The sequence below is a fragment of the Lipomyces doorenjongii genome (assembly GCF_038497915.1).
Source record: "Lipomyces doorenjongii strain NRRL Y-27504 unplaced genomic scaffold V1508scaffold_102, whole genome shotgun sequence".
Classification (NCBI taxonomy): Eukaryota; Fungi; Ascomycota; class Lipomycetes; order Lipomycetales; family Lipomycetaceae; genus Lipomyces; species Lipomyces doorenjongii.
This window is the reverse complement of record NW_027118169.1, coordinates 22,414-40,485: the sequence shown is the minus strand read 5'-3', so window position 1 is coordinate 40,485 and position 18,072 is coordinate 22,414. Positions and strand designations below refer to the sequence as shown.

At 46.4% G+C, this 18,072-nt stretch overlaps 6 protein-coding genes across 6 annotated transcripts; 1 reads left to right on the top strand and 5 right to left on the bottom strand.

Moving 5' to 3' along the window:
* Positions 1–1,462: 1,462 nt before the first annotated feature.
* V1508DRAFT_442314 (uncharacterized protein) lies at positions 1,463–4,510 on the bottom strand (the record flags this gene model as incomplete). Its single annotated transcript, XM_066942326.1, has 5 exons — positions 3,883–4,510; positions 3,381–3,596; positions 3,205–3,328; positions 1,665–1,781; positions 1,463–1,617 (listed from the first exon to the last, which is right to left on the bottom strand). The coding sequence occupies exons 1-5, from the start codon at positions 4,201–4,203 to the stop codon at positions 1,463–1,465; spliced, it is 933 nt and encodes a 310-aa protein (XP_066792788.1). The 5' UTR covers positions 4,204–4,510.
* Positions 4,511–6,694: 2,184 nt separating this feature from the next.
* On the top strand, positions 6,695–7,997 carry V1508DRAFT_361220 (uncharacterized protein; the record flags this gene model as incomplete). The annotated part of the gene is made up of 3 exons (XM_066937175.1): positions 6,695–7,059; positions 7,119–7,719; positions 7,776–7,997. 3 exons carry the CDS (start codon positions 6,695–6,697, stop codon positions 7,995–7,997), a joined length of 1,188 nt encoding a protein of 395 aa, XP_066792787.1.
* Positions 7,998–9,977: 1,980 nt separating this feature from the next.
* V1508DRAFT_24061 (Zinc/iron permease) lies at positions 9,978–11,548 on the bottom strand. Its single transcript, XM_066936356.1, has one exon. It carries the CDS (start codon positions 11,401–11,403, stop codon positions 10,279–10,281), a length of 1,125 nt encoding a protein of 374 aa, XP_066792786.1. The 5' UTR covers positions 11,404–11,548; the 3' UTR covers positions 9,978–10,278.
* Positions 11,549–13,762: 2,214 nt separating this feature from the next.
* V1508DRAFT_24055 (uncharacterized protein) lies at positions 13,763–14,339 on the bottom strand. The gene is made up of 3 exons (XM_066936355.1): positions 14,139–14,339; positions 14,029–14,085; positions 13,763–13,969 (listed from the first exon to the last, which is right to left on the bottom strand). The coding sequence occupies exons 1-3, from the start codon at positions 14,305–14,307 to the stop codon at positions 13,932–13,934; spliced, it is 264 nt and encodes an 87-aa protein (XP_066792785.1). The 5' UTR covers positions 14,308–14,339; the 3' UTR covers positions 13,763–13,931.
* Positions 14,340–15,216: 877 nt separating this feature from the next.
* On the bottom strand, positions 15,217–16,163 carry V1508DRAFT_426713 (uncharacterized protein). The gene is made up of 2 exons (XM_066941602.1): positions 15,719–16,163; positions 15,217–15,669 (listed from the first exon to the last, which is right to left on the bottom strand). The coding sequence occupies exons 1-2, from the start codon at positions 15,888–15,890 to the stop codon at positions 15,587–15,589; spliced, it is 255 nt and encodes an 84-aa protein (XP_066792784.1). The 5' UTR covers positions 15,891–16,163; the 3' UTR covers positions 15,217–15,586.
* V1508DRAFT_426712 (uncharacterized protein) lies at positions 15,971–17,825 on the bottom strand (the record flags this gene model as incomplete). The annotated part of the gene is made up of 1 exon (XM_066941601.1): positions 15,971–17,825. A coding segment is annotated over exon 1 (1,207 nt), but the record flags the coding sequence as incomplete, so codon positions are not given.
* Between the last annotated feature and the right edge of the window lie 247 nt (positions 17,826–18,072).

Genomic DNA, 18,072 nt, shown 5'->3' with positions numbered 1-18,072 from the left:
AGCCGACATTTTATTCGTTGCGAATGAAAGTTTATTCTGCGAATTGCGAATACGAATGCGAATAGAGAAAATTGTATTCGTGTCCAGCCCTATTTATAGTCCATCTAGTTCCATCTAGGCTCGAGAGACTCTTTCTAGACTATCTTATATATTGTCAGGATCCCCCGGACCAAATGGTCCAGGACAGTCGTGAGGCTGCGCTGGGGTTCGCAGTATGAGCCACAACCAATCTTGGCTCTTCCCCGCGTCCCTCATCGGTTATTTTTAGTGATTTTAGTTGTTTATTTTTGGTTCTCAAGCATGTTTTTCCGTTCGGGTCGTGTATATAAGGAGGAGTTTGTCCATCCCGACCTGATCAAGTACGCAGTCTTGTCTTCTCGTATTCTTGGAATATATCCTGGATTGCATCTTCCATCTTAGTCCCGTCTAGTCTTAGTCCAGTTTTATCCCACTCCAGTCCACAGTCTAGTGCCGTTACATTGTCATTCCAGAGTTGACGCTCTTGAAGAATGTTGCACATGCTTTCTGCCATCCAAACAGACGGTGTCCTTCGGGTTGTAGCATTTGTCTTGACTATAATGCCTCTCGCTCGAAATATCCTGGCCTTATGAACTCCTTCGCCTTCTTGTCGTTTAGAGTAAGTTTCCTGACAACCTCAGCATCTGGAGGAAGCACTTGGTGGTTAGTGTTCTGGTCGGGTTAAATAGGCAAAATGCAACCTGGATGTGACTTCTCATCAAGGCCAATTGCCTTGCAAGCTGCCAGAATCCATCGCGATTCTTCTCAGGTTCGATGGCATCTCGGGCATACAGTTCTTCAAATCGAAAGTAGCGATGGCATCGCAGTAAAAGTCGGATCCAGTAAGTCGAAGCCTTAGCCCTTCTCCTTGATGATGGACTCCACTTTTTTCCATCCACGTTACTATGACGTCGTCGTTGCTATTAAAATAGCATTAATCATGCATGACGACACAATTTCGTGTTCACTGTCTTGAAGGTTGGGCAGTATAACTTCAGAGCAATCCTTCCCCATCATACTCCCTCATCTTTGCTCTATAGCTCGTCATCGTCATAGCCCAATGTTTGCGATATTCCACAACACCAGGTCGCTCATGGCATATCATAGTAGATCATTCAATGTAAAGCCCCGAAGCTTCAAGTATCCTGTCACTGTACGTATGGACAGAGACGCTCTATTCATTGAATTGGTGATTTCTGGGTAAATGACTGCTCATAATAGGTCTTGAGTTTCATTGCAGAGCGGGCATTTGGAGACAGAGCTCAAAAGTACAAAGGCACGGTTCACGGACGTCTTCATCATACAGAGCTGATCTCCATGTGGTGTGTTTGCCACGCTTACTAAGCGGAGGTAGATTCAGTCCGCTCGTAATGTTAGCCCATCTTCTCTTTACTCGAAACATCTATGGCCCCTTGTCGAAAGTGAAAACGCGGCGTCGAGTCTTTCATCTTTCCTTTTCCTTCATAAAGCAATGCTTCAGGACAGTCAGTTGCAGAGCCTCGTCTACTGGCAACCCTTTCCACCCCCTGAATTGAACCTCGATCCTCTCTAACAGGACCAAGGCCACAGTATTCACAGAAGGCTCCGCGATATAGTCATCTAATTCATCTAGTTATTTGAAACGCAAGACATATGCAATTTCTTACCTATTCTCACTTCACATTCTTCGCTACTCTCTCCACTCATGTTACCAGTTTCCCTAGTCAAGACCGCTTCTTCTGCAACTTGAGTCTGCTCATGATCCTGATCCTGTTGCTGCTGCTCTGTTCTCATCAGACATCGAGAGACTACTTAGCTATTCCTGGCTCCGAAGTCTCCGTTGAGAGGATGTTCAATACGGGAAGGGATATCCTGGGAGCACGAAGATTTCATGACCTGGGCGACACAATGAGAATACTGAACTGGGGACAGTGACGACACTGTCCCCAGTAATGTCCACGAAGCTGGAGTGTATCGGATCAACAACGAGATCAATACTTACGCCGAGAATTATCTCTCTACGCACAGTCCGCAATCATTACTTAGTATTGTGCCTCTTGGATCTACAACAATGTGTGGGTTCTCTAGAGAATATGGCAGATCTGTTGCATAAGACATTGGCAGAGCTCCGAATAGAACCTAAGCTTCTTACCATTACGGCGCATCAGGGTTCAAATGACGAAACTCCTGTGTCTGAACTATACTTACATTTACAGGAACAGGTTTTAACAGAAGATACAACTTCCGCTTTCAAGGTACTGACAGCTATGTCCGGGGTCAATCGTCGGTGAAATTCTTTGAAAGCAGCGACCGCAAGACCGCAGTTGACGCTTGTGATCTCATGCAAGTAAACCAAGAAATTGGATTGCATTCTGCACTATCAAGACTTCGGATCATGGCTCTTTGGATAGCTCGGACGACACAACGAAACAATCTGTTCCCGGACCTTCGTCTCTAGAGATGTAGTTAGCGGAGGACTTCAGACATTTCTGGCAAATCTATCGAATCTATCGGTTGAAGTTCTTGAAATGTTGCAGAGCACACCAAAGTGCGACAAGATGCACATTTCTGGCAGTACTCCGATCCTCGAAGAAAAGCTTGAGATGATTCTATGAAGTAGGTCCACCTACTCGGCAGTTTCCGACTCGATTTCCTTCTGCTCATCAATTATCGCGCTTCGACGAACCGACCGATATAAATCTTTAGATAAGTAAAATTAATACTTGTAAATCCAGGATTTCAGGGTTGCACAAGCGAAGATGACAACCAGCGTCCTCATCAAGTCACAGTAGTAAAAAATATTCATGACACAGCTGCATAGTTAATTCTCAGCCGTGTGCTGCTTACTGCGAGCTTGAATGTGCGGTTGGAGAACAGTAAAGAGTGGGAAGTGCTGCCAGGAAAACAAAACAAGCTCCGATCCAAAACAAAACAAAACAAAACAAAGCTAGTCGGATGCCGCTCTGCACCCTCCTATCTGTACAAACGAATCTCACGGCACCAGATGCTTTACAAACGGGCCATTGAGCAAGCTGATTTATTCAGGATATATTTAAAGCGTCTTCCATCCTTGTTTTGTTCGGGCTTGTAGTTCTCCTTCATTCCAGCAGCATTGTGGACCATCGATTATTGGCAATGGTGATTTGGCCATAACAAACAAATTTCACGCAACAAAGGAATCTATTTTTAACAATTTATATCAATCACCCTCCTCGTCATTGACCTGATTGTCCACTTCAAAGTCCTCTAGTGATAGACGGGCCAACTCGAAGATAGCATCGGTCGATATGTGGCCTTCATCTTCCTCGTCAACAAAATCGAGCGATTCGGGCTTCGTGGTGAGAGGGAAGAGGGGAGACTTACATATAGAAAATATCTATAACCTCGGATGCAAGTATCGCATTAACCTCGGAAAGTGAGGCATTTTGAGAGACTCCCTCGGTATTTTGTTCTGCCCCGAGATCGAAGGCCTGGCAGACACTGACAACTGACGCGTCTAGCACCGACGTGATATTGTCGAACAGGTCGTCAATCCCGAGGCCAGTCGAGATGAAGTCAATCGACTCGTAGATTTCGTACGGAACTGTCGGGTCCGGTAACTGCGCAAATACAGCGTTCAAAGAATTGTTGAACATTTGGACGTAGGGGCTATTTCCATTGTATCATTGCTAATAAAGAGCTGCTCGAAGTCAAAGTTAAAGAGCGGATTCGTGATGTCCTGGATCTTGAGCCAGACTGTAAGTGTGGCTTGGCCTTCGACGACCAAGAGAAGGCAGATGTGGAATGCAAATGAAGGGCAGTCCATAGCCCCTGACGGAGCCTGCCGACGCGTGTGTTTTCGGTTTGATCAGAGTAAAGTATCCAGATAAAGTAGACGATACTGACAGCAGAGACTATTTGGCCAATGAAATCCGAGGTGAAATGCAGACTGGATCCAACTTTGTTGATTGCACCACAAAGACCGATGACACCTTCGCCCAGGATAATGAGGGTGAGAAGGCCAAGACGCTCCACCATGGGGGTGTGCCTGAAACTCATGAAGCGGACTTGACCCGATGCAAGTAGGATGGTAAACGCTTCCGCCGCCAAGGTGAAGTACCAGCCGATGATACCATGCCCTGCATATGTCTGTTGTACGCTCGCAGTTGATGTGTATGCGTCGATCCTGTATTTCCTGCCGTAACCAGTGCCGGTGTATATCGACATGTCTTAGTTTTGTATTAAGTTTTGGTGTGGCCTTTGTTAGAATCCGGTGGTCTGTTGATTATCACAGGAAGTAGTCAGGTCATGCCCCGTGTCAAGGTTGATGGCTCCACCATTCCGTCTCTTTGGCGGCGTGGGATAGGGCAAGGAACTCTGATAGGGCTGTTCAAGATACGACATCACCGGCATATCGTATCGCCAGCGAGAAAAGTTAGGCGATAATCTCGCCGTATTGCCTAAAATACGTTACGATACAAGAGGCGCATTGTCTTGTTTACGCGAGTCGCCGACGACATATCAAACTCTAGACTATAAGAAATTTTTGTAAGTGCTAAATTGTCAAAAGTGAAAATTCGTAAGTCAAATTTCATTAGGGTTAGGGTGTCTGTTTTAGGCGATGCCCCCAATACGGTACGCAAAAAAGAGGTGCTAAATCCCTCTATTGCACTTTCCTTAGATGCGTGGACCAGCAAGAACTCTATCGCAATTCTCGCGGTCATAGGGCAATGGCTAAATCAACACTTTGAATGCCAAGAACGCCTTCTTGAGTTCAAAGAGATTGAAGGTGCGCACAGTGAAGAGAATATGGCAGAGATGATAGAGAATCCTGGTAGAGCTCAACCTTGAGCACAAGCTCTTAACGATTACTGCCGACAATGCGAGTAATAATGAGACATTAGTCTCAGAACTCTATTTTAATCTTTCAACGAAAGTAAGTATGATAGAACAGATGGCATCGTTTCAGGCAACAGGGCCATACGATTTCAAGGTCTTGATAGCTATATCCGCTGTCTGGCACATATCCTAAATCTCATTGTTAACTGCTCTGGAATCAGGTGATAGCAAGAGTGCAAATGAGGCATGTGATAAACTTCGAGATGGTAAACGGATTGGAGCACACACTGCGATGGCTCCACTTCGAATCCTTGCTCTTTGGATTGCAAGAACACTTCAAAACGAAAGCAGAGCTGGAAGAATGTGTGTAGAATAAATAACTTGCCTGATAAGTTTATAGCGTATGATGTTGAAAACAGGTGGAACTCAACTTATCAGATGCTAGATGATAGCCTTGCGTCAAAGAGGCAGATCGAGGAGTATATTCTAGGAGAATCATGGAGCTTCAATGCGCTATTCCTCTTTGGGACACGCTAAAATTTTACGTCGTACGCATTTGGCCCAGCCACACACAGCCACAATTAATTGCTCAGGAATTCACTTCTAGCATTAATTTTATAAACCTCTAGTCCACCCACTTAATAATCTGGGGTCTAATATGTGCATCGCCGTCTACTCTACCAATATCTTCGCTCCAACCGACTGATCTACTCTTTTCACTTCTTACATGAGTGACAATGCATCGGCCCACATTGCTTCGAAATCACCGTCATTGTTGTTATCCTCATTGTCATGACCCTCATGCACCACCGTGAATACCGTGGACAGTGCCTTCATGAGAGCTTTGTCGGCGTCAATAATGAAAACAGCGGGCAACTGATCTGGGAAGACAATTTCTTCTGATCTGAATGTTAGCTTGGCCGTTGTGCTAGGTCAAAACCTCGGTTCGCGGCAGATGTGATTGCGTTAGCGTTATTATTGGCTGATTTAAAGTTTGACGTATTACTAGCGTCTTGGCCAAAGATGAGTCATTCATATTCGGGATTCTAACCGTTACAAATAAGCGGAAATCCTGCAAATTATTGACCACCCGATGCTTCAAACGCAGGCAATGTCTGCGTCGGACGCTTTGGTCATGATTCCAAGGTCAGCAAAATGAATTGTAGCCGCAACAAATCCTTATTCTCAGCTCCCGTCTTAATGCGCCAAGACGCGAGCAAACGGCAGCTGTTCGCAAAGTCTTGACGTGGCGTGTGACAGCGTGCCTTCATATATTCTTGTTCTATTCCCGAGGAGTCTTCAAACGCCTTCTTTAAGCTGCAACCAGCTCAGTCAGTGACGTCAGATTGCTTGTGAGCTTCACCGTGCCTCACCTCGAGCGGCTCACTCTATCGGGCCCCGTTAGTGTTTCGGCCCCGTAATCTCGACTCATCCCAATTTCAGCCGAAGTTATGCAGGAAAAGACTAGTTTTTTTGCTTCTGCCTGATTACCACGGTCGCGGTCGCCATGCGCAGTTCCGTTCGAAATTCCTGGGATTGTGCGATGTATCTGTGTCAATTAAGCAATTTAGCGCTTGGTCATCAGGTTAGGGTGCCTCCATGATCTCAGTAACGTGTTGGGTTTCATGCTTTGAGAGGATATCAAGCAATAATCCGAGCAGCTAGTAATAAACTACTTTGGCAAGTGACATGTGGGCGCGATATCTATTAGGTCGCAGCAAAAGTGGACGGCGGAGAGAGTCCTGGTTCGAATCAAAATCACAACAAAAACAAAGACCTCGACTGGTTCCGAACCGTTTTCTGCAAGCTACCCACTCGTCTGCACTTCTACGTGTCTCGAACTTCAACCTTACACAAAGCTGCATTAACTTATTACATCATGGGTCTCATTGACGGTGAACCCGATCGACGATCTTACGCCAGCGTTCGCGAAGCCGCGTGGCAGGCGATCACGATCACCACACGCGAAGGCGTAACGGCCCCGGAGACCAGACAGCGAAGTGGTATAAAGTCCACTAGAATTTCCACCACAGTCACGGCCAAGAAGGACACTGTCCAAAACGTCACAGCCAAGATAGTCACTGTCGAAGAAGTCTCAGCCGAGGAAGACGCAATGGAGAGTGGGATATCCGATGTGCTCGAAATTCTCAGTGGTCCGCTGCCAAGTGACTCAGTGCTGGAGTTCACAGTCTCCGAGGACGGTTACAAGAAAATCATCGAGGAGAGAGAAAAGTCCAACCGAAAGTGAGGTCCAATTTATTCTGTTTCATGACTCTGGACACTAACGTCAGAAATAACATTAGGTATAGGGTATCGTACGATGAAAAATCACGTACAGCAATCATTTGCTTTCCCACACTTCTCCACGAAGAGGCGAGCGGGTTGGTTATCGACAGTATGGTGAGCGAAGTCGTAAGAATGCTGCAGAACGCTGGTGTAGGCGATGACGTTACATCGAGAATAAGAAGGATTGGACCCGCAACGATCGATTCCTCTAGCGACAGATCTTATAAGGAGCCTGATGGATTGATTATATTTGACGACGGCGAATCCGATAATTCCATTAGAATTGTTTTAGAAGTCGGATTCTCTCAAACATATTCCAGTCTCAAGCGAGCGTGCCTGTGGTGGATAGAGCAGGGGGAAGCTCCGGTAGTAGTGTCGCTGTGTCTGACAGAGAACCACAAGAGTTCTGGAGCCGCGCCTCAGGTATTTCGGACGGCCGAGGAGCGGGATGCGCAGAAACAGAGGTATATTGATGCCTTCAACACACAACGGAGACATGAGCATCGTCCCTTGGGGCCGCTCGTGTATAGTGGGTATACATGGTTTGGAACTCTCCGCGATGCGTTCTTTGAGACGTATCGCGAGACTGACTCTGGCGTGGCGAAGAGCGAGCCAGTGGTATGCTCCTAAGGACAACCGTATCGCGCAATCAACTTCTCTAACGTATGAAACAGTACTTAGTCAAGGATGGAGTTGATGTCAGTGATGGGATATCGCGCGATTTGAGTGCCATAAAAGTTTGTGACTTTGTCCCACACAATTGGCTGAGCGACAATGATTTCCTGAGGCATTCTGCTGTCAACTTTCTGCAGCCGCAGACCTTCATGCAAATGATGTCCAACGCCATAGTTAGGACTGCGCTCAACAGAGTCAAGAATACGTTTGCGCTTGAGTAGGGTTGTTGACGATTTGCCGATATCTGTCTATACGATATCGGCGACGATACGATATCGTCAGTGTCAAAATCTTGAAGATAAAATTACGAATAATATCGGCAGGTGCAGGTATTAGCCGATATAGTATCGGCATATAGTCGACGATATCGGTTATCGGCATTAATTAGGACTAGCGGGAATTCAAGGCTATCACGTGATAGGGATTGCCAACTATCTTCCTCAGTTGACCGACGGTTGGGAGCCTCACGTCATGAAGAAGCGCACAAGGCTTCCTGCTCCTTCCACAGGCGAGCGCTCCCACGATGTTATACGAACACTGTAAGATTATGGATATATGTACTCCCGGAAAGGCCCAGTACACAAAGGTTTCTATTGCTTATAAAAATCATTCATCAACATCAACATCCTCATCGTATCCGCCTTCATCGAATACCTCCTGACTCCAAGTAAGTCTCGCCCTGCCTTGAACAATCTCTACACTTGGACTTCGGTGGCCGGAATGGCTAGATAATCTCTAGCCATTGGATATTCCTGTTTATGCGTGTACTACCAAATGGCAGAGCCAATTGGGATCCGCCGTATCGATTGTAGTGACTAAAGGACTGTCAAAATATCGTTGAATGTCAGAAAGCAAAGTCTGGCTGCGAGGCTGCACTTTGGAAAGCATTCTAGATTCCAAATTGTTGCTACTGTAATCCGCCGAAAGACGCAGGGTCGGCGAATCGTTATCAGTGGATGCATAGATCTGATGAAGCTTTTCACGGAAAGCATTAACAACGGAAGCAATCCGCTGCCTATAGGCAGCCCAGATTCTGAAAAGCCAAAGGGTATAAAATTAGAGCGCTATCCCGCTTTGATATCATGTGAATGTAGGCCCTCCCGCCGAACAAACTTCCCTTAATCTTCCTCCCCCAACCCTCAATTCCTCCCCAAATGTACCGACGTTTCCCTAATGTACTAATGTTCTTCCTAACCCACCTGCTTAATACTGGGACCATTTTCACCCATTTCCACCCTGACCCTGAACACTTACGGTATTTAGAGCAACTAATAATTATTCGATTCATGTCGGTTTACAATTGCATCAGGTATCTATGACCTTAAATTTAGTTGTGCCGCGAAAATGCTTCCAATTTTAATCAGAGCCTTATCTTATCGCGAACAAATACACTGAATACACTAAATCCACGTACACTGGACATTCTAATGTATGTAGTGGATTAGTCATAAAGGCTAGTGTAGATTATTTAGTCTAGTGTAATACAGTTATAATCCAATCTGCATTGAACTCGAGACAGGTCACGGTATTCCGACCGTGTGCTGCGAATGAAACATGAGAAGAAGTTAAATCCGATTACATACGGATTGTCACGACTAGCTATGGGGTGGCAATCGAACAAGATAAATTGACAGCGATTAAGGATTTGGGTGAACAGTTCAAGTAATATACAACATGCCAGCCACGAGCTAAGCCTTTTTGGAGCACCAAGATTAATGCGGTTACAGCTAAGTCGGAAAATAACCCAAACCTGAAGGGCCCCAAGATCCTCAGGAGGATTACCTATCTTATCTCACTCGCCATCTAAAATGAACTACGTTGCTGTGGCAATGGCTTTGGGAAGGAGCTCCGCACCTTACACAATGGCAAAAGAGTGTCAACTCAATTCACTGGCTACTTGATTTCCTATAGAATCATGGTCCTCGTTGACTCAGAGTTACAAGTGCGCATTCCAATGGTCTTACAGTAGATCTCTCTGACCCCACAAAATATCATTACGTTGTCCATCTGTACATTTATTTGCGCCTTCGCACCCGATATGTAATGGCCGCGACACAAGAGTAGCAGCAGCCGCAGCTCATTCACGGAAATAGATGAGCAAACTTTTGAGGCACTGGCGGACTGCTGGCAAACTAAAGACGTTAAACAGGAAACTTGTGGTCATGTATTTTACGTCTTATTTTCAATGATAGCAATAATCGAATTGACGGGTCAAAACACGGACCCAGATTACATGTAGGGAAATGGATCCATCATTTTTCTGCGCCGCCAAACTAAAATTAAAGTTATCGTACGTCTGTTTGCCCCTGATCGCCGTGCATCTCGTCAGGGGCTGCGCAGGGTAACTGCGATAACTCGAGCTTACCAGGCAGTGTATATAGTATTAAATTCATGGGGCTTCTACCAACCATTCTCTTTGGGTCGGTAATCTACAGTCATTTAGATGCTACTGATGGTGCAAAACATGTCTGCTATCAAGTCTATCATACCAGTAAATATCGCTTATGCCCATTTTCCCACTAAAGCCATAATTCCGGCACCAGTCATAGTGCAAACCACATTAAAAACTAGCTTTTTCTGGTCGCGATGGCAGTCCTGATCAAAGATGAAGTCGCGCGCCAGCAGCTCGACTAGACCAGTATAGATTAGAATACCAGCGGAAATAGCATTCATCACGCCCTGAATGATATTACTCGTGTAGCTGTTGCCGTTATATGTAGTCCGAACAGCGAGACCGATGGCAATCGAGAGAGGCGTGACCAATCCGTATGCCAGGCTGCACATGTATGGTACGATGTCGTTTTTCTTGAACGGGATGGCAGACAGACGGGCACCGATACCGAGGCCCTCGAAGCTTTGATGGAATACCAGGACCGGGTAGAGAGTTTTGAACTCGATGCCGCATGCACCAAGGTTAAGCCCGATGATAACCGAGTGAAATATGATGCCGCATTCGAGCACTAGAAACGCTGCAAATTGAACCTTGGCTTCTTTGCTATTGTCGAGCTCGAATTCGTCCGAGCTCTCGCATATTGTCAGGTTCTTCCCCTGCCGCGGGCTGAACTCGACTACACTATTGTCATATCTGTGTTCGTGCATGTTGGACTCCATTGCCATATTGTGGCCGCTAACGAAGAATTCTGCGACCTGGTTTCTGTTGCGGTCGTCGACAATGCCGTATTTGTGCTCGACCCATATCGCTGAGGCAATATCTATCAAGAAGGTGAGGAATAGCGTGACAAGAACTATTGCCGGCGGCCACGAGTATGAAGCCCATTTTCCCGTCATACCGACACATGTGTTCGGTCCAATGCTGCTGTACGCCGGGTCCAAGAGATGCACGAATGCCGTTGCTATGATAACACCACTGCCAAAGTATCGCGCGAATAAGTAGAGATATTTAGGAATCCGTAGCCATGGGACGTATTTGGCGCAGTAGGGGAAGAGCGTGACTGCGGTGGAAACAAATCCAATCACGAATATGGACGATATTCGAGCTCCTAACATTCCGCCGTAGTCGTTGTTACCAAAGTAAACACCTTCGAGGACGCACACTTTCCAAGAATCGGGAACTTCAGTTGAATTCACAGCGATGTCGTTGGGATCATATTGTTCCCACCACTGCATCGTGTGTATCACCGGGTCGGTCACTATGCGTCCACCAAATCAGAATCTGCTTGATGTTGCCGAATTCTGTTTAAGGGCGTGAATTAGTAGTTTATATATATTTTTTGGGATGCGAACCATCACTACCATAGCTCGAACCACCAGGGTATCCGTTTTTTTAGCAAGGCTAGAGCACCATGTAGGTTACGCTAAGTAATGTGCTCCTTGTCAGCCGCACGGGTGGTTGCGGGTTCGCGTGCGGCTGCGGGACATTAGCTTATTGGATCCACCAAGCTCCTCATTGCCCCCTTGCAGAATTAGTAGCCTCTCAATTTACGTCACCTAACGCAACTTTGTGCAAATATTGCTGATATGTAATGTTCGAACATAAACTACATACTTGCTAACATTGTACATAATATCTTTTGCATGCAATACATATATATTCAATTACAGCGATTAGCACTACCGTGATCCATCAACCCATCAAATTGAAATTTCCCAATGCGTACTTCCCATGCATAGTTCTCTATAACTACGAAGAATGTATCTAATTCGATCATAAAGTTTCAGGCTGCAAATCGCTATAGTCGTTGATAAGCAGCTTGATCTTCTAGACCGGTCAACCACGTTGAACGGCTTTGGCTCAATATGATTATCGTTGCTGAGCTTGGTGTATGTGAACGTGTCGTTGTGTGCGCCCGACACGCGCTGTCGAGTTTAGGGCTAGATTCTAAAAAGCCGCACATAAGTGGACTGAATGCTGAGCTGAGCCGGTAAAACACTGCACGCTGTGTCCCACTCAAATCGCTCAAATCATAGTGATGTGTCTGCGTGCTCTGACTGCGGCCGATCTCCATATTATCTCTGTCCTGGACGCACGCCACGTCCTGTGACCGTTGAGTCAACTGCACCAGTGACGTAGACAAGCAGGGCCCGAGTCCACCGCATCGCTTAGTGCTATCTCGGTAGTTCGAGATTGAGTGAATTGCTCAATTGAGATTGCCGTTCCGTGTTCCGTGCGCGTCCCGTCACCTCTCGGATCGGCTGCGGTCGAATACGAGAGTGCGGCTCAAGTGGCGTGAATAAGGATTGTCCGGGCTGAGATCGTGTTAGTGTAATTTACATCTGGCGAGACCAATCTTGATTGCGATGCGACAGGGCGAGTGATATCTGGCAGAATAAGACATCATATCCGTCACCTTTCCAAGCGCAGATGGCGGATACAGATATAGCCAACTAAGCGGATATCCCTATGTGGTGATGGGTTTCGTAGGCAACCCTGCTCGGCCGAATATCCCCCACAGTAACCCAGCCGAAATTGCCCGATTACCACGATTGAGAGTATTAGTGTGACACGTAACAAGCTGCTACCAAGGTACTCGGGCGAGTGTAGAAGAGCCATCACGCTTGGACGCGTCTGACACGCGCTTCGACGCGAACTCGCACACAACACGATACACACCGTAACACAAACGTGCTCGGACAGGTTTGCCAAGGCTCGGGTTCGCGCCGAGCAGAACATGTCACTCATACAAATACTCGTATTCGAAGCTGATCGCGCCCTGCCAGCACTGGGGAATCGCAGATCGGTCGCTTTTAATGGGCTTAGGTGTATCTTCCGCTGTCTCCTGCGTGCCAATTTTGATCATGTGAGTGCTATGACACTCATGAAAATTTGTGGAGACTGCGGCTTCGGTATTGGAAAGGATGACAACCACATATTCGATGCATTTCTTCCATCTCTGAGAACCTGTCGGTGACGATCAGTTTGACACAGTGAAGATTAGGCTACGCGCAACAACCATTTGCGTTCACAACGTAACCACCACATGGCATTGGCGCAACACAAGAACAAGACACATCACCAAAAATTCGTGTCCGCAAATTATAAAAGCTTTGACGATTCGATCGCTAATTTTATGGCGTGTAGTTAATTTTATTCCGCACTTCATTCGTATTCGACGCTCGACTACTATTGCGAATACGACTAGACGAGCCATATACGTTGGATGTTGAGCTAATACATTACAGGCAAGTCGTCTTCGCGAGCAGTTAGTAGCACATTGCTTGGGGGACGTGGGCGTGGGTTCATATGCGGTATTTTAGACTTTCACTCTAATATGAATGACTCCCTCGCACTCGACAGCGTACCCTAGTTATTCGTAGTACTAATCCAAATAAGGCTAGCGTATTATGTACAGCAAACGTTAATCACATTGCAAGTAAATATGCTATCGCGCACCTTCTTCTGAGAAGATATATGTAATCACAAGGATTAGTGGTTCAGTGCGTTACGGAAATTCTACGACATGATACTGTAAATATTAAGGCTACACATAATTTAGAGAACCTCGTATTTCTGTCCAGTTTCTATTAAGCGTAAGCTACTACAAGGTCAGATCAAAAATATTCGCTTGTGCTTGCTTGGCAAGATTGAATAACTGGTGATCGACAAAGGAATCATTGTTCATGGTCATTAATTACCTCCGTCCCTACACATAATTTCTGTCTCCAACTCAGAAGTCGCTCTCTCTGTAGTCTGCCGCCTAAACGATTAATTCGTCCTTATCGAACGTCGCGCCACCTTCACACACAATCATATTAACTCCGACTATTCCTAAATAAAAAAGCAGATCAACTTACATTTAACGCAGTACTTCTTGCGGTCTTTAAGCAAGCATATAAGGCCATACGGAAAACCTGCATAGACAAAAATTAGTCTTTAAGGCAGCGAAAGACTTGCAAATACGTACAACAAACTGCCCAAGCGATTCCAGATGCCGTGAACTTCGTAGCAATGCTATGCCCTCGAGAACAAGGGTCACTGTCTTGGAGCTTGTCATTGCCTGTAGCCGGCTGAATCGGCGCAGGGGAGGTAACTGCTTGAGGGGGCGATGTAACAATGTTGTCGAATTTTTCCATGGTGGTGTTGGAAGGATTCCGCGTAGTTCCTATGTGGCTTATAATGACAAGTTTTATCTGTGAGCATACGACGGGTTGAATCCATTTATATTCGCGACCAATGGACGCGAATATTACAACTAGCACATGGTGAAACACATACAACCGCCTGGCCTATCTACGTATGCAGCATATAAAGCGGCTGGAAAATTTAATATAGGAGAAAACGTACAAAAAAAATCGTCTCAGACGGCCGCATCAACACTGAAAGTCACTGTAAACCATCTCCTTGTTATGCGCGTTAATTCGCGAGCGCGTACGAGAAAAAATGGATACGAAATTCTGTAACTACGGCTTAAACGGCTTGAGACAAAGGGTGAGTACGATACTTATCAAAAATTCCGTATGTATAACATGAGACCAGTGGACCTATCCCAAGTGCAATCACAGGCCGTGGCAGTAGAAGGGAAGCAATAACATATCGGGATCGAGAGATTATGGGTAATCTACGTCTGCAACAATTACCCTGACGAATATGCTCCATAGAGTGGCTGTAATTGATCGTACGCAGCATATGAGCGCGATGCTTGCAGAACTAGCCAACGGGGACGGGTAAAGTCTTACTTTCTCTAGTGCAGAAAGAAAGTAATCAGTAGATTTTTGGTGTGATTGGCAGATAATATTGCGCATACCAAAAACACTTGGCAACCTTTCTTCGCACACGCAACAATGCCGACACGTGGCATCGCAGCATGTATATTTCCGGGATTAATTATGCCGATAGCTCAACAATACGTCCGGGGGTTGCGCAACTCTGCAACCCGGCTTACGGGTTCAGGGCTAGCTCAGGGTTCACGGCTCGCGGCATCGTTTTACTGATACATCTAAGAGGTTCCTAAGGACCAGATCCTGAATAAAAGTTTGTGAATAGTTCTGAGTAGTTCTTCATATATATATATATATATAAGCAAGCAACAATCAATCAATCCGCCCGCTGATAAGTGGGATCACAAAGTTAACGAGAACAAAGCGAGAGTAAAGCAAGAATAATCCAAAAATGGCGCGCGAACAATCTCGAAACACTCATCAGTGACAGGGGATCCCTGACAATTTAAACGAGTCTCGACGAACTTGCGTTACAATAAATGAACAGCTCGAGATGTATGCAAAGAACTGCGCTAAACAGCCCAAAGGAGAATTGTTCGTCAATGTCTCAAGTCCAACCGTCAATTCATCCGTAAAGTATGCAAAGAACCCGAAGTAGCACCCTCGCAAATCTGGCCCCGAAGATCCTAACCCTTTAAGCCACGGAGTAGGACCTCACCTGCCATTGGTTGTACTTCTTACGAATGTGGTAGGCAATAACGTTGTCAACAAGGATCACTATAGGGACGTGTCAGCTTGTCCAAGGCGAGAAAGTCAGACTCTTTACCTATTCCGTAACATATCAAGACAGTGGGAATCATCCAAGGGCTAGAGATGTACGTATATATTGCCGCATTATCTGAGAGTTCGAGCGACGGAAGATTCATGAAGGCCAAGAGGGAAAGTCCAATGCCGATGACAGTGCGGACCACCATCATCACAATCTCTTTTCGGTACATCTGGCGTTTGCCAAGCCACAGAAGCAGCGTAAGGCATATTAATGTGAGACCTGCAGCAACGAAGAAATAGGTGTAGACGGTATAGAAAATATCTACAACCTCGGATGCTAGTACCGCATTAACCTCGGAAGATGAGGCATTTTGAGAGACGGCCTCGGTCTTTTGTTCGGCCCCGAGATCGAAGGCCTGGCAGACACTGACAAATGACGCGTCTAGCACCGACGTGACATTGTCGAACAGGTCGTCAATCCCGAGGCCAGTCGAGATGAAGTCAATCGACTCGTAGATTTCGTACGGAACTGTCGGGTTAGGTAACTGCGCAAATACAGCGTTCAAAGAATTGTTGAACATTTGGACGATGGGGGCTATTTCCATTGTATCATTGCTAATAAAGAGCTGCTCGAAGTCAACGTTAAAGAGAGGATTCGTGATGTCCTGGATCTTGAGCCAGACTGTAAGTGTGGCTTGGCCTTCGACGACCAAGAGAAGGCAGATGTGGAATGGCAAATGAAGGGCAGTCCATAGCCCCTGACGCAGCCTGCCGACGCGTGTTTTTTCGGTTTGATCAGAGTAAAGTATCCAGATAAAGTAGACGATACTGACAGCAGAGACGATTTGGCCAATGATATCCGAGGTGAAATGCAGACTGGATCCAACTTTGTTGATTGCACCACAAAGACCGATGACACCTTCGCCCAGGATAATGAGCGTGAGAAGGCCAAGACGCTCCACCATGGGGGTGTGCCTGAAACTCATGAAGCGGACTTGACCCGATGCAAGTAGGATGGTAAACGCTTCCGCTGCCAAGGTGAAGTACCAGCCGATGATACCATGCCCTGCGTTGCCAGGTCTAGACGGATTGAAAGACCAGAACAGACCAAGGAAAATCATTGCAGAAATGAACGATGTAGTGATGTGGACGATGAGTGGCAAGTGGACTTTGGGGTAACCCTTCAGCCAGTAGTATACTGCAATGTATTGCACGGTTAGAATGAGTCGACTGGCCATCAGGATCATTGTCAAGATCTGATATATTTTCAGCGATGAGTCGGCAGCGCTAGTGCCTGGCTGCCAGACTACTTCGAACTGCGGTCCAGTGACTGCGAAGCCGACCATGATGCCGAACTGCAGAGCTTTGCAGACTCGTTCCAGAATCGAATCATTCCCGAAACGGACGTCGAATTTGGCGACTTGAAACCAGGTACCCCAGAGGATAATGAAGAAAGCGACGTAGGATCTCAGTGCATCCGTAGTGTTAATTTCGTGCTTGCTCGTGAAGGTCGCCAGGTTGGCAACGAAAAACAGATCGTAGAACAGCTGAACCACGCTCGTCTCGCGGGCCCGCACGAGTCGCGGCTCGCCTTCTGTAAGCGTCTCCGCTTCCAATTCGTCCTCGGGCTCCTGAGTGGCAGCATCTTCTCCATGCGAATAGTTCTGTTCGTCATCTGCTAGAGGACTTCGGAACAATGGCGTATACTTTGGGACCTTGTCCTGAAGCCAATTTTCGTCCTTTTCGGTAATGAAGACGGTCTTAACCACCGTGAACTTGGTAAGCGTCTCGAAGATGCCCATGGTGCAAAACAATGGCAGATGAACGAGATGGTAAGGCAAAAGACGACCGGTGATGATACTCTGCCGGCGGCTCGTTATTTTGCAAAGACCGGCAGAAAAAGAGACAAATGCATCAGAGATGAAAAAGAAGAGCTGCAGAAGGATATAAAAGCTCAGGTCCCGTTTTTAAAGTCATTTGTATTAGTGACTCTGCCGTCGGGCACAGCCACACACTAAGGCAAGGAGGATTGGTAAGAAGCGGCAAATCATGTTGTCAATTTCGACCATCAAAAGTCTAGTGGCCTTCATGTCTCAAGCATGCGTCTGAAGCGGCTGACTGACAATGAAATCTTGTTACCTTTGGACCGGGGAGCGGACGGTTTGCAAATGAGGCTTAGCTCTGCGCCGGCGGCGGAATATCGGCAAATAGGGTTCTTTCCAAGCCAAATAGTCAGCGCGGCTGATTATCCGACTGTCACCCCTCTGGGAGCTTAAACTCGCTGATTATTTCGCCCTAACCCTGGCACAAAGTCGGATAATTACCCAAGATTATTGGCTTGAAAGACTATCAGAAGCACGCTGATTATTGCAATAAGCCTTTAACTACGCGAGGCGATTCTAGGAACGCCCC

Coding starts and splice junctions, on each gene's coding strand:
- V1508DRAFT_24055 (XM_066936355.1), bottom strand. CDS start 14,307: ATGGAAAAATTCGACAACATTGTTACATCGCCCCCTCAAGCAGTTACC. Junction 14,086..14,138: donor AATCGCTTGGGCAGTTTGTT/GTACGTATTTGC, acceptor TTGTCTATGCAG/GTTTTCCGTATGGCCTTATA. Junction 13,970..14,028: donor CAAGAAGTACTGCGTTAAAT/GTAAGTTGATCT, acceptor TTGTGTGTGAAG/GTGGCGCGACGTTCGATAAG.
- V1508DRAFT_24061 (XM_066936356.1), bottom strand. CDS start 11,403: ATGCAGTGGTGGGAACAATATGATCCCAACGACATCGCTGTGAATTCA.
- V1508DRAFT_426713 (XM_066941602.1), bottom strand. CDS start 15,890: ATGTACCGAAAAGAGATTGTGATGATGGTGGTCCGCACTGTCATCGGC. Junction 15,670..15,718: donor CTTGATATGTTACGGAATAG/GTAAAGAGTCTG, acceptor ACGTCCCTATAG/TGATCCTTGTTGACAACGTT.